The 22,793-nt window shown below is 40.9% G+C and overlaps 1 protein-coding gene across 1 annotated transcript in view; it reads left to right on the top strand.

The window, feature by feature from the left end:
- The first annotated feature begins 3,049 nt into the window (after window positions 1–3,049).
- Window positions 3,050–22,793, top strand: part of ntmt2 (N-terminal Xaa-Pro-Lys N-methyltransferase) — a 39,506-nt gene continuing 19,762 nt past the window's right edge. The window contains 2 exon segments of the mRNA XM_072273952.1: window positions 3,050–3,452; window positions 22,134–22,309. Coding sequence (XP_072130053.1) covers window positions 3,101–3,452; window positions 22,134–22,309 — 528 coding nt within the window. The 5' untranslated portion in view covers window positions 3,050–3,100.

Raw genomic sequence — 22,793 nt, 5'->3', positions numbered from 1 at the left:
CCACAACACAAAGACATGTGAGTTGGTAGAGTATTTGGCCATTGTGAATTCTCCATAGCATTTAGGAGTATGGTAGAATCCAGGGGGAGGTGATGGGAATGTGGGAAAAAAATACAATTAATATACATTTTATGTAAATGGATCAAGGTTTTGGTGGGCTGAAAGGCCAGCTTCAATGCTGCATTTCTCTATGGCCCTGTAATGCATGAAGTTATAATAGCACACCATGACAAACAGGTTCTAAATAGGCTCTATTGGAGGAAGAATCAAAAACGAAACTGCACCAATTTAAGTCAGTGGAAGTATTTAAAATTTTTGCTTTATTTGGGAACTAGATGGACTATGGAGGGAGGAATAAATACCGGCCTGTGGAATAAAAATCCGGCAATGCTTCATCAGCTTGATGGAAAATACTCTTCTTCCATGCAAGGAGGAGTTTCTTTAGCCCGAGGGTGGTAAATCAGTAGAATTCTTTGCCACAGATGGCTGTGGAGACCAAGTCATTGGGTACATTTAAAGCAGAGGTTGATTGGACCTTGATTAGTAAGGAAGTCAAAGGTTATGGAAAGAAGGAAGGAAAGTGGAGTTGAGAAGAAAAAATAAATCGTCCATGATTGAACGGCCTAATTCTGCTACTAGGTCTGGTGATCTTATGCTAAGCAATCTAGGGCTATTATGAAAGGAAAACAATTCCACAAGCTGAAATTACACTGATCACGTAGTGTGGTTGTTGAAGGTTAGTCCTGAGGTATCACCACACTAGTTCCTTAGGTAATGTCCAACAATCTAGAGCAACTTCTCCCATGTGAGGGGGAGGGGGGAACGTTGACTCAGACCATGAGAGGCCTGCGTCAGGCATTTTCATGCCTTACAAGGGCAAGTGTTGGGCACGTGGCCAAGTGGTCAAGGCATTCGTCTAGTTATCTCAAGGTCGCTAGTTTGGGCCTCAGCTGTGGCAGCATGTTTGTGCCCTTGAGTAAGGCACTTAATCACAAATGGCTCTCATCTGTGCGAGGAGTGGCACCCCACATAGACTTCCAACCTGCACCTTGTAAGGCAAGGCTTCTCCCATGACTTTCCTATTACCATGGCAGAAACATTTACTGATGATTGCACAGTGTTCCATTCCATTTGAAACTCTCAAAAATATAACAATTATTGCCTAAATGCAGCAATACTTAGATAGCAACCAAAAATAGAATGATATAGCATGTAACAGCTTGCCACACAAGTGCCAGACTATGATTATATCCAAGGCAGAATCTACACATTTTCCCCTGACGTTTTACAGCATTACCGTTACTGTATGGGACATCACCTTAAGGTCGCCTTTGACTTGAAACTTGACTGGGCCCATTACAGACAGAGTGGGCTGACTAGTAGAAGAAATGACTCATTTCCTAGATATATTCTGAAATGTTAGCTGTTTCTTGTTCTACAAATGCTGCCTGATCTACTGAGTTTTTCCAGCATTTTCTATTTTTATTTCGTATTCCCAGTACCTCCATTTTCTGTTTGAAGCTCATCTCCATACAGACAGAGCATACCAGTTGACTGGCTCCAACTTTATCATCCAAGGCATTCTCACCCTTCACTACCTGGCTGCATTGTGTACCATTTACAAAATAGCATGTACTAAATCACCAAAGTGTCTTCACCAATACCTCCCAAACCTACAACCTCAACCATCCAGAAAGGACAAAGGTAGCAGATCAATAGGAACACTAGCACGTACATGAAAATATATTGTTGGTCTTTCACATTAAATAAATCTAGTTGTTGGAAGCCCAATGCAGCCTTCACCATGACAGTGGTTCAAGTAGGCAGCACCCCATCATTTTCTCAAGGTCAATAAAAGAATAGACAGCAAGTGCTGCCAATGTCATTGTTGTCCAAAGTGTTCCACCACCATCATATTGCTCCTAATTTGCTGTGAATTTTAATAGAATGATTGGTGGGCTCATAGTTTCATTAAAATACATAAGAAGTATATTCATTCTACAGATGGTAATGATTTGGAATAATCTATCAGATGGAATAATTGAAAGGGAAGCATTGGGGTAGTGCGAAATATAATTGGTTACTATGAAGGAGGTATTGGTGTTCTCAAAGATGAAAATTTCTTAGGCTGTAGATCCTTTTGTTTCTTACTTCTCAAGTTATCCTTCTTCTAAATGCTATCTTTACAACAATACAGGCAACCTACAAACTTTGTATATAAGCTGCTTCTTTAAAGCATTTGTGTACTTTCAACCCTACTTGAATACTATTAGTCAATGGCACATGCTTTGTCCTCTATTTCCCAAACCTTCCTCTCACCAGCTTTCCTATTCTCTTCTCTTTGCAAATTTATAATGCAATCATTTCTTGCAAACTACCATTCACCCCGATTCTTTAAGACTTCATGCGTTTTTAAAGCTTTTCTGTTTTCTTCACCTAAACAGCTTCCAGGTTCTGTACCCAAGTGAATCTCAGTTTTACATGAATTCCTTTACGCAGCATGACACTGGCATTCCATAAACAATGATTTTGCTTAATGTTAATAGAAAGCTTGTTGTACAATTCATAATATTTTCCTTTCTGGCCTCTGATTTCCCTTCCTTACATCATCTTGCATTCTTTCTTGATTATGAACCGTACGTTTTCTTTTCCTCTTTCATTATGTTAAACTTACAGTTATTCCTCTTCACGATCACTTCTTCCAATCCTAGGACTTTAAGTATTTGTCTTCAGCTTTCAGGTCCTGTTGCAATCTGCACGAACTTGATATCCACGCTAACCTCTTCGCAAGCATTTGCACACATCGTGGTGGCTCGCTTACTGAGCCAGTGCCACTTTATATGCACAATTGCTCAACGATAATCGAAAAAAAGATGCAAAATCAACCAACAGCCCTTACATTGACTGACAAACTACAGATGCACGATTTTAAGGTGTTTAAAGCGACAACGAGCTATCATTGCAACATTGAGTGTCACTTTCACACAGTAAAATCCTCTTAGAAAACATTTTAACACCAGTATTGAGTCCCTCTCGAGTGTGTCTGCATTAGGTCAGCGTCCAAGCGAAAGGATCCGGTTGGTGAGAAGAGTTATAATTCATGTTGAGCGACGCGTTTTCAGCACCTGCCTGGGGAACAGGGCCTGATCAGTTTCAACAGTACGCCAAATGGTTGAAGCGGGGGCCGAGAACATTCGCACCGAGCTGTCTAAACAACATCGTGGCAGAAGCCACAGTTACTCTGACGGACGAGAGAGCGTCAGTGACCTTCCAGACTTGCAAGAAAATGGGGGAAGAGCTGAAATGGAAAAAAGCCCACGACGCGTTTAAAGTGCGCTGGGACAGAACCGACGACTGTTTGTGCCGCAACAGCATGTCCTTCTTCCTGCACAAAACCATCAGAAGTGACTTCTTTTCCAGCTACCTTTTTCTCTTGGAGGGGCTGCCTCTGGGTGAGTTTGAGTGACGCTGCGGTCTGGTCACCTACAGAGATTCGGCACCGCGGCGAGAATGAAAATATCCGAATGCCTTCCACAGGTGAATTTGAATATGAAAAGAATCTTATATTAAATTGTGTCCAATTGTATTTCGTATTACTAGATAGCGATTTATCATTACAGGTTTGGTTGAAAACCTCATGGGAAGGTTTGCTAGTACTGCACGGGGTGGGGGTGGTTTTAGACTAGAGTTGCGGGGTGGAGAGAGTGCAAGAGCAGATTGTGGAGTGATTGTGGGGAAAGGTGTTGTTAAACCTACACACAAAGTCAGGAACGAAAGGCTGATCATAGTGGGACTAATGAGTTTAGAGCATGGATCAACACGTGGAATTATGATATCGTAGCCATTAGTGAGACTTGGCGGCTAGAGGGGCAGGATTGACAGCTCAATGTTCCGGGGTTCCGCTGTTTAAGACGTGACAGAGCAGGAGGGATTAAAGGAGAAGGGGTGGTGTTACTAGTCAGGGAAAATGTCACGTCAGTGCTCAGTCAGCACAGACTGATGAGATCCTCTATTGAGGGTTATATGGGGAGAACTCAGGACTAAGAAAGGGACGACCACGTTAACGGGATTATATTATAAACCACGGGAGTTAGACAAGCAAATTTGTAGAGAGATGGAAGCTTCGTACTGTAAGAGGGCTGGATGGGATAGAGTTTGTCATATGTGTTCAGGAATGTTTCCTTGATCAGTACGTAGAAGTCCCAACTAGAGAGGGTGTGATACGAGATCTCCCGTTAGGGAACGGGACAGGCAGGTGACAATGGTTTGTATAGGGGAACACTTTGCCTCTAGCGATCATGATGCCATTAGTTTCAAGATAATTATGGAGTTAGATAGGTCTGGTCCTCCAGGCGAGATTCTAAATTGGGGAAAGTCCAATTTTGATAGCATAAGAAAGAATCTAATGAGTGTAGATTGGGACAGGTTGTTTTCTGGCCAAGTTGTACTTGGTAAGTGAGAGGTTTTCAAAAGTGAAATTTTGGGAGTACAGAGTTTGTATGTTCCTGTCGGAATAAAAGGCAAGGATAACAGGTTTAGGGAACCTTGGTTTTCCAGAGATATTGAGGCCCTGGTTAAGAAAAAGAAGGAAGTGCATAGCAGGTCTGGGCAAGTAGGAACAAATGAGGAATTTGAGGGTTATAAGAAACACAACAAAACACTTAAGGATGAAATCAGGAGGGCTAAAAGAAGGCATGGTGTTGCTCTAGCAGACAAGATGAAGCAGAGTCCTAAGGGCTTATAATAACAACAATAATAATAATTAAAATTAATAATAATAAGTACTTTCTTGATACCAAGTGGGAAACACTTTTATTAGAGCAGCAACATTTAAAAACACACTTAGCAGTGTGCAGACTTAACTAAAATTAAATACAGAATAATAATATGCAAAATAATAAAGCAGAGACTATTGTACTATAATGCATGTTCTCCTGTCGCACAGAGATGAACTGTTGTATATACTTATGGCAGTTGGTAGGAAAGATTTTCTGTAATAATCCTTGTGACAGCGGAGCTGAATGACTCTGCTCAAAAGGGTGCTCCGCTGCTTATTCAGGAGGTCATGGAGAAGATGAGCCAGATTGTCCATAATGGATAACAGTTTTCTTTGTGACGTCCTCTCCACCACTAACTCAAATAGCAAGAGTATAATGATAGTCAGGGACAAAATCAGTGTGGTCATCTACGCATGGAGCTGAAAGATTTGGGGGAGATGTTAAATGGATTTTTTGCATTGGTATTTATTTGGGAGACTGACTCAGAGTCTATGGAAGAGAGGCAAAGCAGCAGTGAGATCACGGACCATATACAGATGACAGAGGAGGAGATGCTTGCACCGATTAGGGTGGGAAAACCCCAGGGCCTGACAGGCTGTAACCTTGGCCCTGTGGGAGGCTAGAACAGAAATGGCAGGGGCCCCAGAAGAGAGATTTAAAATGTCCTTAGCCACAGGTGGATTGGAGAATAGCTAATGTTGTTCCATCCGTTAAGAAAGATTCCAAAAATAAGCCAGAAAATCATAGGCTGGTGAGCCTGACATCAGTAGTTGGTAAGTTATAGGAGGGTATTCTAAGGGACCAGATATTTGGATAGACAGGGATTGATTAGGGATAGTCAGTGTGGCTTTGTGTGTGGTAGGTTGTGTCCAACCAATCTTGTAATATGATGTAAACCAATCTTGCTGAACATCTACGCTCTGTCCGCCAGAGAAAACAGGATCTCCCAGTGGCCACACATTTTAATTCCACATCCCATTCCCATTCTGACATGTCTATCCACGCCCTCCTCTACTGTAAAGATGAAGCCACACTCAGGTTGGAGGAACAACACCTTATATTCCGTCTGGGTAGCCTCCAACCTGATGGCATGAACATCGACTTCTCTAACTTCCGCTAAGGCCCCACCTCCCCCTCGTACCCCATCTGTTACTTTTTTTTATGCACACATTCTTTCTCTCACTCTCCTTTTTCTCCCTCTGTCCCTCTGAATATACCTCTTGCCCATCCTCTGGGTCTCCCCCCCCTTGTCTTTCTTCCCGGACTTCCTGTCCCATGATCCTCTCGTATCCCCTTTTGCCTATCACCTGTCCAGCTCTTGGCTCCATCCCTCCCCCTCCTGTCTTCTCCTATCATTTTGGATCTCCCCCTCCCCCTCCAACTTTCAAATCCCTTACTCACTCTTCCTTCAGTTAGTCCTGACGAAGGGTCTCGGCCTGAAACGTCGACTGCACCTCTTCCTACAGATGCTGCTCGGCCTGCTGCATTCACCAGCAACTTTGATGTGTGAATCTTGTAATAGTTTTTTTTTGAGGAAGTTACCAGGAAACTTGATGAAGGCAAGTCAGTGGATGTTGTCTACATGGACTTTAGCAAGGCCTTTGACAACATCTCACATAGGAGGTTGGTCAAGAAGGTTCAGTCGCTTGGCATTCAAGATGAGGTAGTAATTTGGATTAGATATTGGCTTCACAGGAGAAGCCAGAGAGTGGTGGTAGATGGTTGCCTTTCTGAATGGAGGCCTGTGACTAGTGGTGTGCCTCAGGGACTGGTGCTGGTTCCATTGTTGTTTGTCATCTATATCAACGATCTGGATGGTAATGTAGTAAACTGGGTCAGCAAATTTGAGGATGACACCAAGGTTGGATATGTAATGGACTGGGAGGAAAACAATCAAAACTTGCAGAGGTATCTGGACCAGCTGGAAAAAATGGGCTGAAAAATGGCAGATGGAACTTAATGCAGACAAGTCTGAGGTGTTGCACTTTGGGAGGACAAACCAGGGTAGGTCTAGCACAGTGAGTGGTAAGATGCTGAGGAGTGTGGTAAAACAGAGGGATCTGAGCATACAGACCTTTAATTCCTTGAAAGTGGTATTCTGGGTAGATAGGTTTGTAAAGAAAGCTTTTGGCACATTGGACTTCATAAATAAAATTATTGAGTACAGGAGTTAGGATGGTATGTTGAAATTGTATAAAGTATTGATGAGGCCTAATTTGGAGAATTGTGTGCAGTTTTGGTCACCTACCTATAAGAAAGATATCAATTAGATTGAAATAATGCAGAGAAAATTTACAAAGATGTTGCCTGGACTTGAGGACTTGAGTTATCGAGAAACGTTGAATAGATTAAAACTTTATTCCCTGGACAATAAAAACATGTGGGGAGATTTGATAGAGGGATACAGTTACGAGGGGTTAAATGCAAGCAGGCTTTTTTCCACTGAGGTTGGGTGAGAGTAAGGCTGAAAGATGAAATGTTTAAGGGGAACATGAGGAAGAACTTCTTCAATCAGAGTGTGGAACGAGCTGCCAATGGAAGTGGTGGATGTGGGTTCGATTTGATATCTAGGAGAAATTTGCTGAGGTACGTGGGTGGATACCAGTACTAATCAACAAGCTCCAAAACCTGGGCTTTTGTGCTTCCTGCAAATGGATCCTTGACTTCCTCACTGGGAGAACACAGACAGTGAGGATTGGAAATAACATCTCCTCCTCGCTGACAATCAGCCCTGCTACCCCTCAAGGATGCCTGCTTAGCCCACTGCTGTACCCTCTCTGCAACCATAGTTGTGTGGCTAGGCACAGCTTAAATGACATCTTTAAATTTGCCGATGACAGAACTATTGTTTGCAGAGTTACAGACTGTGAAGAGGAAGCATACAGGAGTGAGATAGGTCAGCAAGCTGAATGGTGTAGTAACAACAACCTTGCATTCACAGTCAGTCAGACAAAGGAATTTATTGTGGACTTCAGGATGCGGAATTCAAGGGAACTCATCGAGGGCTCAGTAGTGGGAAAGGGTTAACAGTTTAGAGTTCCTGGGTATCAACATCTTCATGCAATTATTATTACTGTGGCCAACATTTTAATGCAATTATGAAGAGGGCAGGATGATAGCTATGTTTCATTAGGTGTCTGAGGAGACTTGGTACGTTACTAAGACGCTTGCAAATTTCTACAGAGACGCACGGAGAACATTCTACCTGATTGCATCACCATCTGGTACAGAGGGGCAACTGCACAGGATTAGAAAAACTACAGAAAGTTGCCAACTCAGCCAGCTCCATCATGGGCACCAGCCTCCCCAGCATTGAGGATATCTTCAAAAGGTGATGTCTCCAAAATGTGGTATCCATCCTTAAGGACTCCTATCAACCAGGACATGCTCCCTCATTGTTGCTATCAAGACGGAAGTGCAGGAGTCTGAAGACACACACTCTATGTTTTAGGAACAGCTTCTTCCCCTCCACCATCAGATTTCTGAATTGACAATACTTTACCTCACTATTTTTTGCTTTCTTTTTGCATACTTATTTAATTTAAAATTTTTAATATATACAGTAATCCTCATTGTAATAGATAGTTTTAGATTATGTACTGCAATATGCTGCTGCTCCAAAACACCACATTTCACAACATACGCCAATGATATTAAATCTGATCCTGACTGTGATTCTGGGAGGAGTATGGTGGGCTCTGGTCCAGGCAGGTCGACAGCACTAGGCTAATTCATAGTTGGGCATGGATCAAATGGCTGAAGGGCCTGTTTCTGTGCTGTAGTAGTCTATGACTCTATGATTTAGCAATATAGCATATGGTGGAATATGAATTACATCCATCTCTAATCCCAAACAAACAAAGGTTGTAAGATTACCTGGTAATCATGAACTGCATACTTGATAACCAAGTGGGGACCAAAGGTGCACTCAGCTCTCACCTGTGGCTCCCCGTAGCTGTTTGCATGCGACAGCAGCCACACCCCGGGCAACGGCTTCGACAAGCCGGCTAAACCAGGTGAGGGTAGCCGACGGGTCTCAAACCCTTGGTGAGATAGGGAGTTGTCTATCCCAGCATGTGAAGACAGACTCCGGCGGATTGAGTGGATGAGACCAATGGAAGGTCCAACAGTCAAGAAGGCGGTCTCTGCAAGTATCGTGGAACATGTAGAGCAGTACAAGACACAGAAGACGTCCTGGTCATCCACTGCGCCTAGTCCCATCTCCAGCCGTCTAGACTCTGTCTTGCCACTGGATCCAGATGGGAATTGGGAAGAGAGAGTGAGGCTGACATTGCGCAATTCTCCCTCACTTAAATCCAAATCACGTGCTAGTCTTGACACCATCATAATGGTGTCGAGGTCCTCATTGACGTCAACGATGGACAAACAACTTGATAACCACATAACAACAGCTAATTGTTAATTCAATAAAATCTTGCTGAAGGGCCTTACAATTTGTCATAATATGGTTTGGTGGAGCAACATGTAGAGATGTAGAGAACTGACTGATCCTCAGTACAGGAAAGTTTACTGCTACTGGTAGAAAATATGGGATTGATTTAAATATTCAATAACAAGTCTCTTCTGTGGAAAAAAAAGGAGATTAGGTGGTTAAGGGAATTATAGCAGCATACTAATTTTATTGCTTTTACTGTGAATGATCAGTATTTGGTGTGGTTTATGATGTCGGCTGCAAAAGAACAACCACAAAACAAAGCCCAGGGCAACATCATTTGAATTCTCTGATGTATTGTTCTTATGTTGTTTGTGCAAAGATCAAGTATGGATCAGAGCTGGCATTACAGGTGTTCATAATCCATATCAATAATCTGATTGAGGGACGTGTCATCAAAAAGCTGGGTAGAATTATGGGTTGTGAGGAGGAATCAGAGAAGTTTCAAGAGGTAACAGACAATTCAAGTGGATGGGTGAGGACTGGGCTGATGGAATATAATGCAGAAAAGCATAAGATCACCCACTTTGGTGGAGAAAATGGAAATATAATTTATTTTTTAAATAATGAGAATCTGAAGGGTGTAGGTATTTAGAGAGACCTGCATATCCTTGTTCTTGAATCACTGAAAGTTAACATGCAGGTTCAGCATGCAGCTGGAGGGAAAACTGTGTATTTGTCACTTGAGTACATGTTGCAAGACATCTTCAATTATATGGAGCTCTTGTGAGACCACATGTGGAATTTGCATACAGCTTTAATCTTCCCATTTGATGAAGAATATACTTGTGTATAAAGGAACTAAGGCAAGTGTACATCTGATTAATTTGTGGAATGTCAGGTTTGTCCTATGAAAAGAATTTTGGCAGACAAGGCCTGTATTCAGTAGAATTCAAAGAAATGTGATGCAATCTCAATGAAACATATAAAATTATGTACAAACTTGACAAGTGGAGACGCAGAGATGACATTTCCTCTGTTGGTGGAGTCCAGAACCAGAAGTCAGAAACTTAACAGATGGGATTGACAGTTCAGAGCTGGCACGAACTGAAATTCTTTTAAAGGTGGATAGTGAAACTTATAAAATGGAGACTTAGTCACTTGGAATATTCTTAATTTTTTGGATATTAAAGAAACAGGAATATAGTTATTGAATGACTGAGTAGGGGCAAGAGGTCAAATATTTTCCTTTTTCTATTCCATATGTTCTTTGCTCTCTCAAGAGAGAGGATAAATACCTAACCACATCTGATTTACAACCCTTTTGGATATCAATCACACATACAAAATGCTGGAAGAACTCAACAGGCCAGGCAGCACTCGTGTGTTCCCAAGTACGCCTGCCTTTTTGTCAGCTACGTGGAACAGTCTATGTTTGAAGCCTATACTGGTGTCTGTCCCCCACTTTTCCTACACTACATCGATGTCTGCATTGGTGCTGCTTCCTGCTTGTCAACTTCATCAACTTTGCCTTCAACTTCCACCCTGCCCTCAAATTTACCTGGTTCATTTCCAACAGTTTCCTCCCCTTTCTCGATGTTTCAGTCTCTATCTATGAGACAGCTTATCTGCTGATGTCTGTTATAAACCCTCGGACTCTCACAGCTACCTGGACTATACCTCTTCCCACCCTGTTACTTCCCACCCTGAACAGTTTCCTGCACCCTAAAATTGTCCGAAGTTAGACTGTACGTATGTCAGACATCCCACCCTGCAAAAAGTCATTTCAGGGAGGTATCACCACCATATCAGGGAGGTAGCACCCCCACCCCCCACAACCCCATATTCCCCTCCACCCCCATCAACCTCCAAGGGTGTATGTAATACTTTGTTTAGTGATTTTGTCTAATCTGTAAACCAAGTTGGGTATATGCAGAAAATGTGACATTAAAATATGTACTTATATTATCATGTTTTTTCTATTACAACTGTAAGCAAGTCTACAGGGAATTTGGCCTCAGCACGTAGGACATCAATAGCGTAGTTCCTTAGCAGCTAGCCAGCTAGTTTAAATAACATTAGCTATGCTAATGAACGAATGACACCTGTTAAACTCACCTCAACATGTCTTTTACATTTTATCCCACCATGGACAATAGAAAAGTCACTGTTTCAAACAGAGCAGCGAGCAACACTGTCATTATTTTTGAGGACAACTGTAAAGCCCGCCCACAGAAAACTGATAGGTCTACTTAGCAGGGGTCCCCAACATTTTTTGCACTGCATACCAGTTTAATATTGACAACATCCTTGCGGACCGGCCGATCGGGGGGTGCGGGGTAGGTGTTAATCACAACCGGAATATAGGTGATCTGTCAATTATAAGTCAATAGCATTTTAAGTAACGTTTGGATATTAAACACGCAGTGCATATTTCCTCGTACGAACATATAAAATCATTGCAACACACCAATATCGCTGTATCAGTGGGAGCCTTGGGCTTGTTTTCCTGCAACAAGATGGTCCCATCGAGGGGTGATGGGAGACAGCGACACTCGAAGGGGGTTCCTGATGTCCAGTCTATTCTGCAATTTAGTTTTCGTTTCATTCATTGCAGAAAACTCCGCTTAGCAGCAATATGATGTTGGAAATGGAAGCAGCGTTTTCAGTGCTTTCATGGCTATCTCATGATATTTAGCCTTGACTTTGATCCAGAATGCCGGCAGAGATGTTATGTCAAACATACTTTTCAGCCCACCGTCATTTGCAAGCTTGAGGAGTTGATCTCCTTCCTGCGCTGACATGGATAACGCGTGGGTAATGACCTCGCGTGCGTTCAAGCTCAACAGTGCGTGACAGGGAATGAGGAAAGGTGCAGCTGACTCATATCGTTTCATATCGCCAAATCATATCGTTTCCTCGTGGCCCGGTGGATGGGGACCACTCTTAGCACGAAGAGAGACCAATCAGGATGCTCGCTCTCCCTCTCCCTCTCTTTCTCAAAAAAATCTATTTCCGGGATATTGTATATAATTTCCGGGCGTCAGGGAGCCACTATCGATATGCGGGAGACTCCCGGAACTTCCGGGGGAGGTGGGATGTCTGGTATGTGAAGTACTGAATAGTGCGCGGTTCTGGTTATCAAATCTGAGGAGGGGCATTGGGCTTGAGAATACCTTTACTGGAATAATACTTGGATTCCAGGAATTAAATCATGAGGGAAATCATGGAAACTTTGGTACTATTCCCTGAAATTGAGGTGACAGGGTGATCTGATTGAGGAAATGATGAGGATGATGCATAGAGTTAGGGGTAATGTATTAGCATGGATAGAGGTTTGGTTAATTAATAGAAAGCAGAGAGTTGGGATACATGGGTGTTACTCTGGTTGGCAATTAGTGGTGCCGTGGTGTTGGTGCTGGGCCCACAACCGTTCACGATACACATTAACAATCTGGAACAGGGACTAAGTGTAGTGTATCTAAGTTTGCTGATGACACTAAATTGAGTGGAAAAGCAAATTGTCCAGAGGATATAGAGAGTCTGTAGAGAGATATAGATAAGATAAATGAGTGGTCAAGGGTCTGGCAGATGGAGTACAATGTTGGTAAATGCAAGGTCTCCACTTTGGAAGGGAAAATGGAAGATCAGATTATCATTTAAATGGTAAAAGTTTGCAGCATGCTGTTGTGCAGAGGGACTCGGGAGTGTGTGTACATAAATTGCAAAAGATTAGTTTGCAGGTGCAGCAGTCTACCAAGAAAGCAAATAGAATGTTGGCCTTCATTGCTAGAGGGATTGAATTTAAGAACAGGGAGGCTATGCTGCAACTGTATAGGGTACTGATGAGGCCACATCTGGAGTACTGCATGCAAGTCTGGTTTCCTTACTGGAGGAATTATATACTGGCTTTGGAGGCGGTGCAGAGGAGGTTCACCAGGATGATTCCAGAGATACGGGGTTTAGACTGTTACGTACCCCGTAACTGGGTTGCCAAACCAGCAGAAATGGATCACTCAGTTGGAGTCTGGATTACTAGATCTAAGAAAGTTTTATTAAAGGAACAAGCAACACAGTAATCGAAAGGATAATAAATGCAACAGTTCAGCAATGATAAACACACATGTGCACAGAATTAAGATAACAGGATCAATCAAGCTCTATCGTTGTCTAGGGGTAAATGACCAATTTCAAAGTGACACAAAGTCCAGTTCAATTTAGTTCAGTTCGCAGTAATCGTTGCCATGGCGATGGACAATGTGGGGGGAAGGAGAGAGAGAACAAGAACGAATGATCATTCAGAACGGCTTCCACACACAGACCTGCGATATTGCTCACAAGCAGCTTTCGGGCGAGTCCTTTGTGATGTCATCTGAGGTCACCGACTGTGACCCCTCCTCCAGATGCGGTCGATCCTCTGCAGTGAACCTGGCACCCAAGCAAGGGTGGACACACACCGGGTTCCCGCTGATCGTACCTTTCCACCCTGTGCGTCTATGGCTTGGTTCCGCAACCAGCCTTCCAAAACGACTCCTGCCGACTTGCGGGGGGGCACTGCTTCCAGGGTCTTGTTAACTCGGGTGTCATGTGTGTCCTGCCTTAGCGAACCTGTCCCTTTTTATCCCCCTGCTGGGGTATCGCCTGTCCATCACTTCAAACAGTTCAGGGTTCAAAGGGGAAGCCACTCTAGACAGCTCTCTCTCCCGTCCCTTCATTACACATCTCCAAATGCTGCTCCATTGTCTTCCTTATCTCTCTCTCTCCCGAAGACAAGGTGGCAGACCAACTGCTGATCACACAGGACAGCTAACATCTATGTGTATTCTTGTCACAAGACTATGAGGAGAGATTGCGTCACCTGGGACTGTACTCACCGGAATTCAGAAGGATAAGACGAGGTCTTATAGAAACGTATAAAATTGTGAAAGGGATAGATAAGATAGAAGAAGGAAAGTTGTTTCCACTAGCAGGTGAGACTAGAACTAGAGGACATAGCCTTGGGGGAGTAGATTTAGGACGGAGATGAGGGGAAAAACTGCTCTTCCCAGAGAGTAGTGATTCTGTGGAATTCTCTGCCCAATGAAGCAGTGGAGGCTACCTCAGTAAATATATTTAAGACAAAGTTGGATAGATTTTTGAATAATAGGGGAATTAGGGGTTATGGAGGAAAGGCAGGTAGGTGGAGATGTCCATGGCCAGATCAGCCATGATCTTATTGAAAGATGGAGCAGGCTCAATGGGCCAGATGGCCTACTCATGCTCCTATTTCTTATGTTCTTATGTGGTAGCTGGAGCTCTAGGGCAGAGCCTATGAAAACCAGGTCATATAGGAATGAAGCTGGGAAATACTTCTACAAATAGAACTTAGTGGAAATTTGAATCCCTAAGTTATAATTAGCAGAAAATGATTGGTCACTTGTTAAATATTAAATCCAAAGTTGATTGGTTTTTATTTATCAGAAGTATTCAGGGAAGTGAAGCATTGAACAGAATTAGGTTACAGATCAGCTATGATCTTATTGGATTAGGCTCTAAGGTCGAAACATCTTATCCATGTTCTATATTCCAAACTCTCCCAGAAGCTTTCTCACATAATACCACTAAACCTTCTTTTATTTTGTTTCTACACTCACTCATTCACCTTTTCCAAGAGATCTATCTCATGCTTTCTCAGATTGCTTCTTGTGAAACCCCAAGTCACTCAACTTCTCCTTTTAGCCTTCATTCCAATTAGCATTATAAATAGTCTAACTTCTCAGCCAGTCTATATTTTATTTATGGTTACCTGCTTCTAAACAAACCCAACTTTTAATTCATCTACATTTCCAAGGACTTTGTGTCCTTTCATCCCTCACTTTCCGTCTTGAACCACTCTGATCAGCATGGGCCAGTCTTTCTACAGCACTCTATTAGTGCAGATAATCTCTGTGACACTGACCTGCAGTTCTTAGAAAGGTTTCTGGCAGCAGAAACAAAATAAACAGCAGGAGCAGGTGTCAGCTATTCGGCCCTTTTTGTCTGCTCAGCTTGCTCAGATCACAGTTATTTTTCTACTTCAGCAGTGCATTCCTATCGGAGCCTCATATCACTCTATGCCTTAATTTTTGTAATACCAGCCGTAAAGCCTCTCTTCCATTTTGATTTGAACTTATACAGCCAGAGAATCTCCGATAATGATTTATGTTCTAGTGGTCATTTTTGCTTCTCATCCAGATGTAGCTCATTGGTGACACTATCTGCAACACAGGCCCAGTGTTCATTTATGCTTTATACTTTATACTCTATACTTTATTGTCACCAGACAATTGATACTAGAACGTATAATCATCATAGCGATATTTGATTCTGCGCTTCCCACTCCCTGGATTACAAATTAATAGTAAATATTAAAAATTTAAATTATAAATCATAAATAGAAAATATAAAAATGGAAAGCAAGGTAGTGCAAAAAAGCTGAGATGCAGGTCTGGATATTTGGAAGGTACGGCCCAGATCCGTGTCAGGATCCGTTCAGCAGTCTTATCACAGTTGGAAAGAAGCTGTTCCCAAATCTGGCCGTACGAGTCTTCAAGCTCCTGAGCCTTCTCCCGGAGGGAAGGGGGACGAAAAGTGTGTTGGCTGGGTGGGTCGTGTCCTTGATTATCCTGGCAACACTGCTCTGACAGTGTGCGATGTCATTCTCCATATTTATATATAGAGAATGTCTGTTTGTACCTTTTAACTACTTTGCTTATTTTCTCCAACTGTGCCTACTTTCTCATATTGCTTCTCTGATATCCAACATTGAAATATCATTTCCTCCAGCGAACGAATGGAAGGACAAAACATTGCCCCTACCATAAACTTGGTAACAACGACTTCATATTTAACAGTCCATAGCTCCATAGCTTCAGGGTCCAGTTTCGCCTCAAAATGATTCTCATCTGACTCTCCAGCCCTATATAGTGTCCAACATAGGAATAGCTTTCTTCTGTTGCCTTAAATTGTTCACATCTGCCTTTACTTCAGTCAATCTGCATTCGAGGTTTACATCAGCTTGATTGCGTCTTCTAAGTAAGAGGAGTTATAACATGGTACAGTGATGCAGCTTTTGCTGGTCCAGAGACCAGGGTCCAACCTTGACCTTGAGTTCTTTCTGTGTAGAGGTTGCATTTTCTCACTGCAGTCATGTGGTTTTCCACCAGAACGATTCCCCGTCATATCTTATGCAGGTAAATTAATTGGCCAATGAAAGTTACTCCCAGACACCTGTGGTAACATAGAAATATCAGACCATTAAACACGGTAATTGATTGTTCAGTATCTGTAATTCAGGAATCAAGGGCTTCTAAATTTTAATTCTCCTTGGTACCTTTGGCGACAAAAATGACACAGGGTATCTTGAATGCATCTAGAATGATAACTACATTTTTTGAGGGGGAGCATAGTTACATTCTGAATTCATAATGGGAGGAAAGCAAGACTGATTTAAACAGGTCCTGTTTCAGTTTTCACTCTATTCTATCCAATATTTGATGTCAGGTTCAGGGTGACAGTATCCTTGCTCTGCATTCATACCCATGTGTCTAAATACAAAATTGTATGAATAATTATTATACCACCCATAATATTTAAGATGAAAACTGCAAAACAGGTTGAAGCGTGAAAAGAGTGCTGATAGTATTGTGAATTTGGAAAAGGTATGAATAAGTTCATAAAATAAGCATTTAACTTTTTCCTACCAATGAGTAGAAGCTTTAGTTAGAGCCTTCAGCAATTTGGGCATCGAGGGAGAGAGGAAGAGGAGAGCCATCCACAGTACCACCGATGCGGCAGAGAGGGCCTCAAGATGGCTGTGGCTCAAAAGAGGGGAGCCATGGAGTCATAATTAGCTAGCCATCTGGACACAAGCTGGGGTCTGATCTGCCCCGGCTGGGTCACCTGGAGGAAGTTGTATGATGTTGAGGGACCCGAAACACCCGATGATTCCAGGAACATCACTGAAGATGTGTCCAGAAGCATCAATAGATATATGCACACAGCCAATTCTTTTGCATTTATTACAGCCAGTAAATTCCTGGATAACATCAAGTTCAATCTTGTAGCCATATCTAGAGAATTCATCTAGATTTGCTGGTATTACATCTGAACTATTCTTTCCACAAAATTAGTCATTGATTTGCTTCTAACTCTCATAGTATTGAAATAATTTAGCTGAGGGAGCAGTTCAATTTGAGACAAAGACTGAAGAATTTTACTTGGGCAGAGATCAGTTCAGTTTACAAAGATGTAAAAGAGTTATATGAATATATGAAATTTATAATGTGCTGTATAATATTGAATAATTCCCAAAATATATAAAAATCAAAACATTGCTGATGTTGTAAATCTGAAACAAAACAGAAAATGTGGAATGTTGTCTGCTTCTTATTCCACAAATGCTGCCTGTCTTGTATTTCCAGCATTTTCTGCTCTTCATTGCAAAGAATATATATTCTTATATTGGCAATATATACAAATATATTTCTTGCTGAAATGACCCCAGTGTTTGGAGTTTTTATCTGTAATCCAATGTACTCACACTGTTCATCGCAGAGGGTCAGTCCTTGAGGATGGTGAAATGCGGTATAATAATAGCCAACTAAGGTGTTGATCTTTCTGTTCCATCAAAGCAATAAATGATTTCAACAGTTCTAAGTGTCTCTGCCATCAAATGTTTAAAAACATTACTTGTAAAACAAATTATTTTAAAAAGTTAAAAATTTAAATTTAAAATACATAAATCAAAAAATAAATTACAAACATTAAATGGGAGAAAAGTAATTTTAAAAGGACTACTTATTCAGAGATTTACTGAACTCTCAATGGTTAGCAGTCAGTGGCTCATATGGGAACCAATAACTTAAACCAATAAGGTTCATCTTATTCCCTAACTTTGCTAGTGGCCAAGGAAAGCTTGGGTGTATTTCACAATATATAGCATATAATGGAGCTCAAATTCCACTTCCAAATTAAAAATGTCTAGAAAAGGTCCTCAGGACTGTTAAAGTTATAGATAATATTTCTGAGTAATTTTATTGTTAGATTAAATATATTGGCATTATTACTTCTTTAATTCAATTCTGTAACCTGTATATCTTGCGTTTTTGCATGTGCTGATAATATTTTGAGAGTTAACTCTTCTTATTGCTACATAAAAAAGTGATCCTGCCAATGTCTCTATTGGTTTAGCTTATAAAAATATAGATGGTTTGTAATCATGACAACTTTATTACCTACAATCCCCCCACCAAAAGTATAAAAGTGGCAGGAATGCCTTCTGATAATTGCAAATTGCATTAGACTGTGAATACTGTGCATTTACTGTGAATAAAACAAAGATGTCATTATTTTTGGAGAGAGCAGAGATATTATTTGGAGGAACTCTGTATAATTCTTGAGCTCATTTCCAAAATATTTTCTGACATACAATTTTGCAAAATAGTTGATTGTCCTTAATTAGGTCAGTGCTATTAAAGGCAATTTAGATTGACATGTTATAGTGGGGATCTTGAAGGAAAGACAGATAGGGTCCTAAAGCCAGCCTGAGGTCCGCTTAGGTCCTCACAGAACCAGGTTCATAGGCGTTTTGAGAGTCTGCTTCTGCATAAATGGCTGCAAAAGCACAAGTGTTAAGTGTAGGTTCCAAGCTTCTGCTAGATCCCATTCAATGCCTTTGTGCTTCGCCAGTGCTTTAGAGCGCCAGGCATTCATATGACCTGAAACAAAATTGCATAACACATGAAGTACACAATTTTCAGATCTATTTCATTTTACATTTATATTAGATATTTTAATTCACAAAAAAACTACTCAGCTACCATGTATGTCGAGACAGATGTTAGATATCCAAAACCAAATATGTTATTCTTACAGAAAATATTTCACAGATGAAATAGGACGTTCATATGCATTTCAGAAACAGTGATAGGAAGTGCACAGTAACGTTCCATGTGGACATTTTAATTTATACATTCATAAGATCAGAATCAGAGTCATAATCAGGTTTATTATTACTGACATATGTCATGAAATTTGCTATTTTGTGCCAACAATACAGTGCAAGACATAACAATTACTATAAATTACAAAAATAAATCAATAAGTTGTTCAAAAAAAGGAATAGTAAGTTGGTTCATGGACTATTCAGAAATCTAATGGCAGAGGAGAATTCTTATTATGTTAATTGTGGATCTTTAGGCTCCTTGACGGTGAAATGAGAAGAGGGCATGTCCCAGATGGTGAGACTCCTCACTGACGGATATTACCTTCTTAAGGCACCACATTTTGAAGATGTCCATGATGAAGGGGAGACTTGTGCCTGTGATGGAGCTGGCTGAGTCTACAAGACTATGGACCCTCTTTTGATACTGTGCGTTGGAGGACAGTGATGCAACCAGTCAGCAGCCTCTCCACTGTACAATGGTAGAAATCTGCTAGGATCATTGTTGACCTACTAAATCTCCTCAAATTGCTAATGAAATAAAGCCACTGGCACACCTCCTTCATGATTTTATCAACATGTTAGGCCCAGTATAGATGCTCTGAGGTGATCATGCCCAGGAACTTGAAGCTGCTCACCTTTTCCACCGCTGACCCCTCAGTGAGTACTGGTGTATATTCTTCTGACTTCCCTTTCCTGAAGTCCAGAATCAATTCCTTTTTCCAACTGATGTTGAGCAGTAGGCTAAATATGCATCCTTTAGGTGCGCCGATGTTGGTTATCAACGAGGAGGAGATGATGTTACTGATTTGCAGTGACTGATCTTGTTCAAGATGTGGATGTTGCTGGCCATGCCAGCATTTAGTGTCAGTTTCCAAATTCTCCAGAACTGAGAAAGCAAGTAAGGTCAACTACATTGGTGGGCCTGAAATCCCATAGAGCCCAGACTTGATTAGTGAAATCGGTGTTTTTTACAGGAATCCAGACATTTTATGTTTATCATTATTGATACTAACTCTTTACTTCCAGAGTTTAATTATTTAGATTTGAATTCTCTCACTGCTGTAATAGAATTGGAACTCGTTTCCATATCAATGAACTAGCACTCTGGATGCATGTCAGGAGAGTGGACATACAAATTAACTGACCCTATTATACTGGCCTGAAACCACTCATGCATGTTTGCTTATCACCTGTCAACCCCACCTCTAAACCATGCTCCAAAGAACATGAAGTGCCAGTGTCTGAGTTGGAGCTTGTGTCTGGGGTCAAAGCGTCTACTTGTTCTTGGGTTTCTGAAATAAAATATGCCCTTGTTTAAGATCACAGTGAAAAAAAGAGGATAAATAAGAAGTGTTCGACTAAACTCTCCGCACCTTATGAGCTAGAATAAGAAGTGGGACATGTGGAGTAGGATTGGATTACAAACTATTCCAATATTGTCAGCAATTTCCACGTCAGCCTTGCTCGAGGTGTCTCTGGCTCCATCACCAATTCCAATGATAGCCAGCAGTCATGAGTAGCTAGATCAGTTTGCAACATATCCCATGTACAATGGTGGTAGTGTCTCCACAATGTACACTAATCCATCTGAAAATGGTTGGTGTTGGATGAACTGAAACATTAGATAATCAAATCAGGGTATGTTGTTAGCTGTGTCAAACTTTACTGTGGGTTATTCATGCAGCAGACTCTTGCATATCCACTACTATCCAATTGCTTGAATAGTTGCTTATTACAATATTGTAGCATAATTTGGATTCACAGCAATTGTTTTACTCAAGATGGTTCAGAAGCATTTCGTAAAACATTGTATACTCAAACTTTATCCTCAAAATCTCATATTGGAAACATTTATATGGTTTTGAAATTGGATGTATATATACTATTCTTTTGAACAGATTTATTGTTATTAATTGTATATGATGTTTTATTAATATATGACTTTATTGTTAATTGTATCTGATGTTTTTTTTCTCATAATACTCTCAGCCCTCCATTAATATGTATTTTCTCTTTGCACGTTTAATCTTCTTGGCCCAGGCAGTGAACCATTTACTGAGTGATAAGGTAGACAAGGGCAACTCCCAAAGCCTTTGCACATTCTGCTTGTAGTTAGTTTTTACAGCATGTACAAGAACATCTGGTCTTCATTTAGTACATCTAACCTGACAGCATAGTAAAGAGTAGAAATTTGATTGCCTTATAGAGAATTATAGATGCAAATCCCCACTGTGATGAAGCTTACTGCAGAACCACTACCAAACTTTCATCTCACCTATCTCTAACAGCTTTCAGTCTTTCAACTCCAGCTGAAGTGAGACAGAGAAATAGGAAAACACAAGTATATATTCAGTAACTAAGTTTGTTTGGTTCACTTTTAACAGATAAACATTATGTAAGGACAAGAACCCTGGCCGGCACCAACTGGGTAACTGCACGTAGTGTTCCCGTATGAATTACGGGTGCAAATCTGTTTTGATAGCAAATTCCAAATGCTCACACATGGAGATAAAAAACAAAACCTCCAAAAATGAGCTCAAAGGAACACCCTCTTTAGAAAAACAGACGTGTGGAGATGGAGGTGCTGGGTGATAAATCACTGCCAAATAACACGTCAAATGCTAAACTTTTAATATCTTAGGTCCTTAACGTCGGAGACCAAACATTCACCTTTGATTGAAGCTAAGTGGAAAATCGTGCTTTTGATTATTTGTAAATCTGTTTTCCCAGCTATTTTCATTGGAAATAATGCACCATTATTTTTTTTTACTCGTAACAATTGTAATTAAATTTGAATTTGATGTATTAAAAGATCAGGCAATTTTTGTAAACTGTTTGAAATAATATTAAGAAATGATTCTTTGATTGATCCTTTTAAATGAATGTTAAACAATGAAAAAAAGACAGAAAGAAGAGTAAACTGTAAGTTAAGAACATGATAGGTTGATTAATTTCTTCTCATATCAACATTTTTTGTTTTGCTTTTGAATTTTTTTAGTGAAACTGTTCGCATTGACGAGCGAAGTCATTAATGGTGAAATGCAATTCTATGCCAGAGCTAAATGCTTCTATGAAGATGTGCCAGCAACAGAGGAGGGTATGATGGGAGACTACTTGGAACTCAACAGCATAGACATTGAAGCATCCTGTGTGTTCCTTAAGAAGTTTGTTGGAGTAAATTTAGTCCTACATCTACACAGAGTTAAAAGATACAGTAAATAATGCATGACAAACACACTCCTGGATAATCAAATCAATATTATAGTTATTTCTGGGTGAACTTCAAATACAAGTTGGGAGTAGTGTATAATATCTCAATACTTAACTATTTACAGAAAGTGTGCATTAATTCTCATTAAACCAAGGTATGTTTGTATTGGAGAACAGCACCCAAATTTGTAATCACACCAGCAAGGTCCCTGATTCAGTCTCTGTCCAAGTAGTGTTAGCTGCAGGGGAGCTAAAATTCGGCGAGGTTTTCCAATTCACGTTGCAAACCAACAGACCCTTCCATGATATCCTGATTACTGAATGTATTACCATCAGAGGCAGATTTTCAAAGCAGCTTTTAATGTGATAAGGTACCAGTTTACTGACTAGACTAGCAATAGGAGGAGTACTGCTAAAGGTTGTTGACTAAAGACTACATATGTGGAGA

The sequence above is a fragment of the Mobula birostris genome, chromosome 12 (assembly GCF_030028105.1).
Source record: "Mobula birostris isolate sMobBir1 chromosome 12, sMobBir1.hap1, whole genome shotgun sequence".
In the NCBI taxonomy this organism is placed as follows: Eukaryota; Metazoa; Chordata; class Chondrichthyes; order Myliobatiformes; family Myliobatidae; genus Mobula; species Mobula birostris.
The sequence above is the reverse complement of the archived record's forward strand: the minus strand, read 5'-3'. Positions and strand labels throughout refer to the sequence as shown.